The sequence below is a fragment of the Paramormyrops kingsleyae genome, chromosome 4, assembly GCF_048594095.1.
Source record: "Paramormyrops kingsleyae isolate MSU_618 chromosome 4, PKINGS_0.4, whole genome shotgun sequence".
NCBI lineage: Eukaryota > Metazoa > Chordata > Actinopteri > Osteoglossiformes > Mormyridae > Paramormyrops > Paramormyrops kingsleyae.
This window is the reverse complement of record NC_132800.1, coordinates 10322225-10332982: the sequence shown is the minus strand read 5'-3', so window position 1 is coordinate 10332982 and position 10758 is coordinate 10322225. Positions and strand designations below refer to the sequence as shown.

The following is a 10758-nucleotide window of genomic DNA, read 5'->3' as shown; positions in this document are numbered from 1 at the left end:
TCCCTGAGATGACGAGCCCTATCGCCCCGTTTTTCTGGTTTTGCCAGTTACTCCAATTTAATACACACCTCTCCCAGCTGTTTCACGTTCTCTCTTGATCTGTGCTTTATTTCTGGTGACCCGGCTTCCTGATCTAGGCGAGATCTTCATGATGTGCCCTGAGTTCGAACAGTTATTCCTGTGTCTGTTTCCCTGTGTATCGACTCCTGCTTTGCCTCCTAGATTCTGTGTTTCTGCCTGTCCCTCTCAGTACCGACGCCAATCGCCCGACCCTCATCCGGTTTACCGAACACGGTCTTTGGCTCTGCTTCCCAGTTACCTTCGCCAATTTCCCGTCCACCTACCCGTGCTCCCTGGACCCCCAAGTGTTTTCTGCTGTCCAATAATAAACTTGGTAACCCGAAGGTGATCTGCGTCAATGTCTATCTTCTGATCATTACGACAAAGTTAAATAAATTCAACATATTTGCTTCACTTGCTTGTATTTTTAATCGCTGAGCTGCAAGGATTCTTTGTAAAGACCAGCTGCCAATTGTTTTCCTTTGAAGTTATGTTTCTAAAATAAGTTTCTCAAAGTATTTTAGTTTCTACAGACCAATAATAATGGTCTGACTTTCTGAAGGGCTAAACATTCAGCTTTGTGGTTTTGTCACGTCCTGTTTAAAGTGTCCACTCCCCCTTCACTCTGCCTGCTGTGTGTAAGAATAGAAACGACAGAAACAGTGAAGGTACAGAGGATGAGAAAGTGATTGTTACTCTCCACAGATCTGGGCTCAGTGACACACAGACGTATGGATCCTCTGATGCTCCTGTTTCTTCTCATTGCTGGGCTCACAGGTGAGTGTCACTCATTACAGTGGAACTGAGTAGAGATCTCTCTCCTGCTCCTCCACACACTGTCAGGTACAGTTTGGAGATCAGGATGGAGATCTGCTCAGGAGAAATCGCAAAATGTCAATTGTGAACAGATTCAGCTGCTTTCTGTAACATCAAGAAATTGTAAATATTTTTGGATTCTTACGGGTGTTTGTATCAAAGCATTTATAATCGCTATGTTAATATTTTAAAAATGATCAGTGTACCATATATCAGCTTATTGATATTATAGATATAGTATCTAAATATTCAGTGTAATACTATCATGTCTTTCTTTAGTAACCAAGCAGTACAAAGACCCTGTTAGTGCAGATAAAATATCCCTGTCTCTTGTTCCCTTTGGTTTTCTGTGAAGCCTACGATTGATCTTCCTGGGGTCATTTCAGCAGCACAGGTGGTTATGTGAGCAGACAGCCGGCCCGAGCCGGGATGCCATCAGTCATTTCTGTGTGTACAGTCAGAGAGGTCTAAACACCCAGCTTCATGTGCTACTGGGGCAGGTCTCTGTTTATCAGGGTCAAGATCAGCCTCAAGCCCAATTCATACTTCCCTTTTCCATTTGCACTTTCAGCCTGCAGAAGGTCATGCGCACAGCAGCTTGTGTTCATGCGGCATTTATTGCTGGATGCAGATTGTCATGGTCAGTGCCTGCATGCAGCAGTGATATCCCACCAGACCCAGAGAGAGCAGATATGTTGCAACAAACACAAAAGCAGTGTAGTGAAATGGGTAAACTTTTTATGAATAGTTTTAAAGTTTTTAGTAGAGACTTGGGCAGAATAGAATGCTTTTGAAAAGACCATATATAGCTGTATAATGTCTGGACAGTATAAATTATCTGCATAGTAAAAATGTAAAAAAACATTTCTCCTCACCTCTTACAACAATTTTTCTTCCTCTTCTATTTTTTGTTTGCCCTGTGAAAGTCAGTGCTGCCACCTACTGGAGAGACCTAGTCAGTTATCTTGCACAAGCGCAGTCGACGTGCAGCAATGTGCATGATCTCCACCGAACAAAAAATCCGGGCTAAACATGCATCATCCACAGTCATCTGGCGTAAACCTTTGATGACGAAATTTATGTCACCTCACCCTGTTTGTTACTGAAAGTATGAATTGGCCTTCAGGGGTCGAGATTAGACCTGGTTGTCTTTCACTCTGCAGCAGGTTTGGAGAGCTAGTTAACCTCTAGCTGGTAGAGACTGGGGGCAGCGTGGGGGCCTCACACCTCCAGGCTTGTGGTTTCAGTATCTGGCCCAGCTCTCTGTGGGGAGTTTGCATGTTATTCCTGTATCTGCACTGGGTTCTTCTGAGTTCTCCAGTTTCCTCCCACAGTCCAAAGACATGTGGTTCAGGTGAATTGGTGCCTCTAAAATTACCCATAGTGACTGTGAGCGTTTGCCCTGTGACAGACTGGCATCCTGTCCTGGTTGTTCCCCTGCCTTGTGCCCTGTGACAGACTGGCATCCTGTCCTGGTTGTTCCCCTGCCTTGTGCCCTGTGCTCCTTCAGATCAGCCCCACGCTCCCTGTACAGGTTAAGATTGGTGGCTGAGCTAAGGTATATTTCAGTGGCGAACTTTGGACTGAAGCACACTTCAATCCAGACCGCTGTGATCGACAAATACTGTGGGTAACTCCCCCCCCCCCATCCATGGTCAGTAAATGATGTGGACCTTGGCTCTGTGCCCCTGATGGGAATGATAGCTGAGTGCCCCTCCCCTACAACACACCTGCTTTGTTTTCCTGTGTCTTTCCCTTGTTCTTATGGCAAAATGACAGTCTTGCTGTTTGACCTCCTCACTGTCCTCTTAAACCCATCTCTCTGTGCCATGACACCTGGTACAAGTGTTACACAAACTGATAATATATAATATTAACCAGAGATACTGTGATGCTGTAAAAGTGAATTCAGTTGGTTGTTTTCCCCACAGGTGCTGACAGTGTGTCCTCAGTGGGACGGGTGTCTGTACAGAGTGGAGGATCTGTCACCATCCCATGTTCCTATGATGGCAGATATAAAACACATGTGAAATACTGGTGCAGAGGGAGTGGCTGGAGTTCATGTACTTACATAGTACGCAGTGACTCTCCACAGAAGGATGAAGTGTCAATCAGTGATGATCCTGACCAGTCAGTCTTCACTGTGACCATGAACAATCTGACAGCTGGGGACTCTGGTTCCTACTTGTGTGGTGTGGAGATCAGCAGAGGTTCAGCTGTGGGAACACGGATTTACCTGTCAGTTACTGAGGGTAAGATGTCTGTACTGCAGACTGTAGCCAATGAGATGCTCAGTATGTAACATGTCATTCAGTCAGAAAGGAAGGATATTAACATAAACACAGGAGAAAATATTTTAGAAAATATTATGTTTCAATATTTTAAAACTTCATTAATATATAAGAGGGACCAAATTTTACTTTTTGATCAATACCATAAATAAGATCTGGGAGGAGTAACAGTGACATTTTAAATGGGTTTTCAGGAGGTTAAATACGATAAGTGGGCAGTGGTGGCATGATGGTTAGGGAAGCGCACTTGTAATTGAAAGATTGCAGGTTCGAATCCCCCACCAGCAAGTCACCACTGAGGTGCCCTGCGCAAGGTACCATCCCCAAGCACTGCTCCCTGGGCGCTGAATTAGCGGCCCCTGCTATGTCATGAAAGTCACATATGGGTCAAATGCAGAGGTCACATTTTGTTGTTGCACACTGTGTGCTGTGGTGTGTTGACAATGACCACTGATCACCTAATTCTAAGTAATATGTTAAGAAATGTCCTTTGGTTTAGTTTTATATGTGTAAGAAATTTGTGGAGAAACATCAGTATTAACTGACTAATATTCATCACTATTTTATTGTTATGTAAATATCACAGTGTTTTTTCCTAATCTGTGTGTTCAGGTTCCCCAGGGCTGTCTGTGGACAAACAGGAGATGACAGGTGTGGAAGGAGACAGCGTCAGTGTTCAGTGTCGATATGAATACTATTACAGGGAATTGTCATGGTGTAAGATGGGGGGCTCCTGTGCATCAGAGGGATCTGGGAGTTTGGATGGGAGGCCTGTCCTGATCACGGATGACACAGTAAATAAAGTCTTCAGTGTGACAATGAGGGGACTGGAGAGGAAGGACACAGGCTGGTATTGGTGTGATAATGGAAACCAGCAGATCCCAGTTCATATTACTGTCAGTCAGAGAACTACAACCACAACCAGCACTGAACGTAAGTAATGACATAAAATCTGGCTGTGAATTGTTTATGCTTAAATCCACAGAGATAAATGCTAAATGAGCCCAAGGGGTCTCCTCATGATGGGGGTCTGTGTGTTTGTGGGATAATCTGGGGGGGTGGGGCTGTGTCTTCCCATATCAAGGCAGACCCAGGCAAACTAGACAGGGGTCCAATCAGGAAAAGGGGACCCAGATAAAGTCATAAAGGAATATACAGTGTATATCATATATTCATATATCCATCCATCCATCATCCATCTGCCGCTCATCAGGTTCTGGGTTGAGGGGATAGCAGTCAGAGATGACCTCCTGCTGGTCGGGTCTCTACCCATGGGGCCCAAAATAGTTACATGGGTCTGCCAGCCTATGGGCCCACTACCTGCAGGGGGGGCCGGGGGGTGGGGGGGAGGTCTGGTGCTGTGTGGATTGGGCAGTAGTCGAAGGCCGACACATCCTCATATAACTTTACATCAAATGAAAATGTTTTTATGCAGACAGATGGGGGGATGGGGGCAAAAAATATTGTCTCCTTAGTGTTATTTGATGACTTAATCTGGCCCTGGGTATTACCAACAAGCACCAGGCTGAATAAAGTAATGCAACAGCAAAGACAAAGACTCTGAATTTAAATATTATTATGAGCCTTTTTAAATATCTCAATAAATCTCTTGTGAATTCTTTAAACTCCCCAATATTTCAGCTGTTGTTGAATAGGGTAATTCATTGAGACAATAGTTTCTTTGTGGGTGGCCCAGTTGCCCAGTAGATGGTGCTGCTGCTTCACACCTCCATGTTTAGGGGTTTGAATCTCACTAATTCTCTGCCTTTATGGAGTTTGCATGTTCTCCATGTGCTGTGTGGGTTTCCTCCCTCAGTCCAAAGACATGCAGTCAGGCTAATTGGTGTCTCTAATAGAGAGTGTGTGTCTATGTGCCCTGTGACTGACTGGCATCCCGTCCAGGATGTCCTCCATCCCTGTGCCCTGTCCTGCCTGGGATCGGCTCCAGGCCCCACATCCCTGATCAGGATGAGTGATTAGAAGATAGATGTGTGGATGGCTGTAGTTTTATGTATCTGTATGAATGTACTGAAAGATAAACTTACATATCAGCATTACCTCTAAGGGAGACATCCCATAATACAGGCTTGATGACCTCATCAGATACAGGTCCTGCTCTTTATCAAATACATGAGTGTCTGATCTACATGTTACACCTGGGAGCTACAGAGGCCTCTGGATTTGCCTAATTCTAGTTTATGATCTATCTTTGTAAAATGACAAATATCACAAGATTTTGCCACAGACAGGCACCAATGTTACAGCCATCTATTATGCGTGTGTATTAGGTTTATATTACATTGTGGGGACCAAATGTCCCCCATAATGTAATGAAAACTTATTTGACATTTTGGGGACCATTTTTCAGGCCACCATAAAGGTCTGTAAATGCAATCAAAGAAGTAAAAATGCCAAAAGTCTCATATTTTGCTAATTATAGTTAAGGTTAGGGCTGGGTAGGGGTTAAGGGTGTCATGTCGTGGTTAGAGTTATCCCCATAGGAATGAATGGAGAGTCCCCACAAAGATATAATTACAAACCTGTGTGTGTGTGTGTGTGTGTGTAAATCCATATAAATCCATGCAGTTTTCAAATCATTAAATGCAGACTTTACTGTCATACTTAAAATCTATTTCAGGCATATTTCTTCCATGTTGGGATCATTACTGAAGGTGTTCAGACTGCTTATGTCTGTCTGTCAGTGGTTAATAATTGCAGCAAAGGCCAGTGTTACAGCTGTACTCTGTAATAACTGATCCAGTTCCATCATAAATACATTGTGATGTATTAATGACATAATTCATCTCAGCTTGACTGACCTGGCATATGAATACTTTTGTCATAAGCCTAATTTATTATTCTGTATCCAGCCAGCTACTCTTAAATATTTTCATTATTCTTATCTCAGTTTTAGAAAGGACTTTTTTTTTATCAATCTTTAATAACTGACAGAATAGGAGTTTTAACTCCTCATCAGAAACCAGAATCTTTTCCCCCTGTTTTCACTGCTGTCCTTTTCTCAGAAACCATCAGGGCTTCTGCTACCAAAAGGGTCCTACAGACAGTCTCAGTGCATGATGAGGAAGGAGGGAATAATGAAAAACAGAAGTAAGCATTCAACAGCATTTACAGTAGTGTGTTGGTCCAGCTAGCATCGTTTATGTGATCACACATAATGTAAAGCTTCAATGATATTTATGAGACAATTTGCATAGTTTTTCATTTTCAAATTAGAATATACTTGAGAAGGCATCCCATCCAGGGTGAGCCCCCCCCTTGTGCCCTATGCTGCTGGGGAAAGGCTACAGGCCAGTTTGGAAAATGGATGGATGAATGGATGGATGGATTCTACAAAGCAGTGTAACATGTTTATTGACCATAGTAAAACTGGAAGAGACAATTGTCCAGCTTTTTTCATGCTCTTTGTTAATGTCTCCTGTTCCTCTCATGCAGTCTGTGTAATAGTACAGATGAGGCTGAACCATGTTACTATAAAGCATGTAAGACTTTACTGTTCAGATCCACCCTCTTATTCAGCTCCTTGGTCCAGCTGGCTCTGTATGTAGGACTGGGCTTATTGGTGCTGCTGTTGATGGTTATAATTCTGTCAGAGTAGATTCACTGCGTTGTTCTTCAGGTTTAAATGTGATACGTGTGACTGACAGACACACTGATGTATTATATGTCTGACAGGTGGGAGCAGGTTCTGGATGCTGCACTGAAAGCTGGGACTGGTGTGTTGTATCTGATTTGCACCATCATCGCCATTCAGCTGCACTGGAGCTCCTGTAGAAAGAGGGGATCCAATCAGAGAGAAGCAGAGGGAGGGGCCAATACAAACCATGGGTCATAGGAAATTCTGAATAAATATACAAGCTTGGTAATCCTGTTAATATGATTAGCATGCAGCCTCTATTAGTGCATATAAATGAACAAACCTCAAGGCTGTATCAGCAGGGTTATGCTGTGCTCATATGAAATGTGTCTTTATATTTCAGCAGCATTTCAGTTTATGCTCTAGTAATTTTTTGTACATAAATCTCCCCAGATCAGAGGTTGCTGGGAGGCGGAATGACCTTAGTGGTGCAGAATGACTCAGAATAGCTGTAAAATAAATGGTTATGCTAACTGCAGTGAGGTCTCTCTCACACGGCCCTGCTCAGTCTGTCCAGTCATACCATGAGAGTCAGTTAAACACAGAGGGTTTGGTCTGTAGTGTTGGATTATCTGCTGGGAAGCCATGCGGCCGGTGCTTTGTATGGCTGATGGCCTCTTCTTCACAAGGACTTTGCTGCCACCTGCTGGTTACACTCACACCTTTGTAATTCTGCTTCACTTGGCTGTCTTATCACTGTAGCATAAAGAGTTAAAAATAATTTACTCATTAGTGAAACTAAATTAATTGTTCTGATTTAATAAATCATTGATAAGGATATGGTTTACTGTATATTTTGTATTTTTCTGGAGTTATTAAAATGATTAAAAGAGAATGAATAATTTTCCAAACTTGAAGTGAAAGCGTCTTCTCTGCAGTTGTGGGTTCGAGGCTCTCCAAAGGTCAGCTTCAGCTCTGTTTGACATTTTGAGTCTTCGTTTTGTTCCCCTTGTTATTTTGCAATCATGTTATTTTTGTATTGGTCCTTGTTTTTATATCTGTTTCTGACTGAGCACAATATGAACTTATTCTGAATGTCCTGTGTATAACACAATATTCTCTTCCTTGCTGCCTGTTAGGAAACTATACAAGGTCCATCTGGAGAAGCAAATAAATTCAATGTTGAAATACCAGTTAAAATTCAGGTTTGTGGTTATTTGCTTGTCTGGGGTCCCCTACTCCGAAATTTCCCATTAATTGCATTATATTCCCTTCACATAACTTTAAGTGACATATAAGAAAAATATAAATGAAATTCTTGTGCCATAGTAGCAAGGGTGGGGACAAGTGTAAGGGAGGACAAGAGGACAGACAACAAATTCCGGACAAAACAGCACATGACAAAAGACAATATAATATGGGAATAGGTTAGGGTTAGGTTTAGGGTTAGGGTTACAAAACAATAAACATGCAGTAAATATGTGGTGCATTGAGGAAGGATGTGCAGATAGCCACAGGTAGACGGTACTAATGAAGTGCAGAAGTGGAATTGACAATAGTGTGCATTACAATACAGTGGGGACAGATGCAGGTCACTGGTTATTTAGCAACCTGATGGCTTGGGGAAAGAAGTTGTCTCTGAAACAGGTGGTGCAGTTGGTGATGCACTGGTAGAGCTTTCCCCAAGGGCGGGAGTGTGAAGGGGGCGTGAACTGGGTGGCTTGTGTCCCTGAAGTTGGACTCGGCCCTCTTTCATCAGTCAGAGAGGCAGATGGCTTGCAGGAGGGAAAATTGGTGCTGAAGAACTTTGGGGATGTTCGGAAGGTTCTTTGTAGAAGTTTAAGGTCCTGAGCATTTGTGTTTCCCATCTACACTGTGATGCATCCAGTCGGGATGCTCTCAATGGTACAGGGGTAGAAGTTCACCAGTATTTAACAGTGATGGGAACAAGTCATTCCTTGGCGAGTCTGAGTCAAGTCTCAAGTAAAAACATGGTAATCTAACTCAAGTCTCAAGTCATTTGCCTCCAAGTCCAAGTTGAGTCATAGGATAAATCTTTATAGACAGAGACAGATAGAAAAGAGAGTGTCTACACATGATTGTCCTCACACAGTTTTTATGATCCATGTATATGTAGGGAGTGATGCATATTTCCAACAAACTATCTCAGGAGACCTTGCATTTGTTACCAGCCCTGACTTAGGGGTAATCCGAGCCGGCACAAGGTCCCACCAGTGGGGTAGTACTGTGGGTGACGATAAGGAGACATAAAACTTCACGTCTTGCTCAAGTCGATCGTCGTTTAATACTGTCACATCAAACCTATACATCTAAATACAACATTCATGATGCAGCACCCCAATACTTTTCCATTGCAACCATTAACAAACAGTAGATGATAAACTGAGACCAAACATACACTAGACATAAATACAATATTTCACCTACAATAATAAAATACATATGGCATACATACACAAAATGCAATACAAAACCTTTTCTAGATATCTGCAGGTTATAATAACAACATAATGACATACCAACAATATCAAACAAATACTACAATACATATAAATAAAAATACAGATCAGAAAATAATACAATTCTTAGGATACTCTTGTACTTATAAATACAATCAGTTTGGGGACTGTACTTGAATCTGCAGGTCCCGGTATTATCCGGCTACATGCGCATGCATCCTCATTAACGTTCTGTGGCAGCAAGCCAAGGGAGGACAGTAAGCGGCTCTGCCTAGGAGAGCAGAGTGATAGTGCAAACTAACAGAATAAAAGTTGGAAATAAAATAAATCAATAGGCAAACATGTATGTCAGGTATAAATGTAAACATTAGTATACACAAAGTACATTTCACAGTTTACAATCTAGATGGTTGACTGAAGCGCTAACTAACAGGAGCTAGCTAATTGGGCTAACTTGGTAACCACGACCGTCTGCACAAACAAAACACTTCATAAGTAGATGCTGTATTTACGCTTCACCCAAACATTACTAGGACACTGCTACTGTTAAACAGTTGTGTTTGGTTGACACAAACCCCTCTTGGAAATAAGTTTAACCAACCTGTGGGAGACGATAAGGAGACACAAAACTTCACGTCTTGCTCAAGTCGATCATAGTTTAATACTGCAGAAGTCTGGGTAGCAGGGGAAACACAGTAAGGACTTTTACAACGGGGAGGACAGGATGGACAGTGACACCTGCTGGCCAAACGGGGAGAAGACACAAAACACTTGGACAGATGGGTGCTGACCCTGATAGTAATATGTTTAGTGGTTTTCTCTATCCGCTATAGGAAAGTTTACTAAGCCTCTCCCATCATATTACATCACCTCAGTGATGGAGATGCACATCCCTAATAATTCCATCTCAATTCATCAAATTTAGGAAAATATACCCACCTTACCTCCAGATTTGCTTAAAAAAAATCCAGAGTAATAATCCAGGCTGTACTTTGTAACGGGAAACGGTAAAACTATAAAATTCAGATCTCTACTTGAGGGGGAATGTATAGATTAAATATCGGGTACTATTATTATTCCAGTATTTTTGGCTGGAAGATAATTGGCTGAGAATCTGTGAACATTTCACATTCCTGGAAGGAAAAAAATGTCTTTGAAATTGTATTTGGACCGTTGATTTATTATGATAATTATGCAATTATGTTCAGCTTCCAAAGACGAAGATTTTAGGAGATGTGTTTCCATGTTGCCTTTTGCTGTAATCTGATGATAGCTGATTACTTACTTATTCATTTTGCATCACTCAATTTAACTGAAAATCCTATTAATGTCTTACTGCTATAATCTATTAATGTAACATATTTCATGCTGTGCAATATTGGGAACCTGTGTGCAGCGTAATTCTGTAATGATAATGCAGGATAGAGGGTCTCAGTGAATGTGTATAATAATAATACTGTAGTGATAACGCAGGTCAGGGAGTCTCAGTGAATGTGTATAATAATAATAATACTGT

General features: G+C 42.0%; 1 protein-coding gene across 1 annotated transcript; it reads left to right on the top strand.

Annotated features, from left to right (window-relative positions):
• Positions 1-700: 700 nt before the first annotated feature.
• LOC111832846 (polymeric immunoglobulin receptor-like) lies at positions 701-7890 on the top strand. The gene is made up of 5 exons (XM_023790568.2): positions 701-837; positions 2808-3128; positions 3780-4100; positions 6191-6275; positions 6861-7890. Exons 1-5 carry the CDS (start codon positions 792-794, stop codon positions 7018-7020), a joined length of 933 nt encoding a protein of 310 aa, XP_023646336.2. The 5' UTR covers positions 701-791; the 3' UTR covers positions 7021-7890.
• The last annotated feature ends 2868 nt before the right edge of the window (positions 7891-10758 follow it).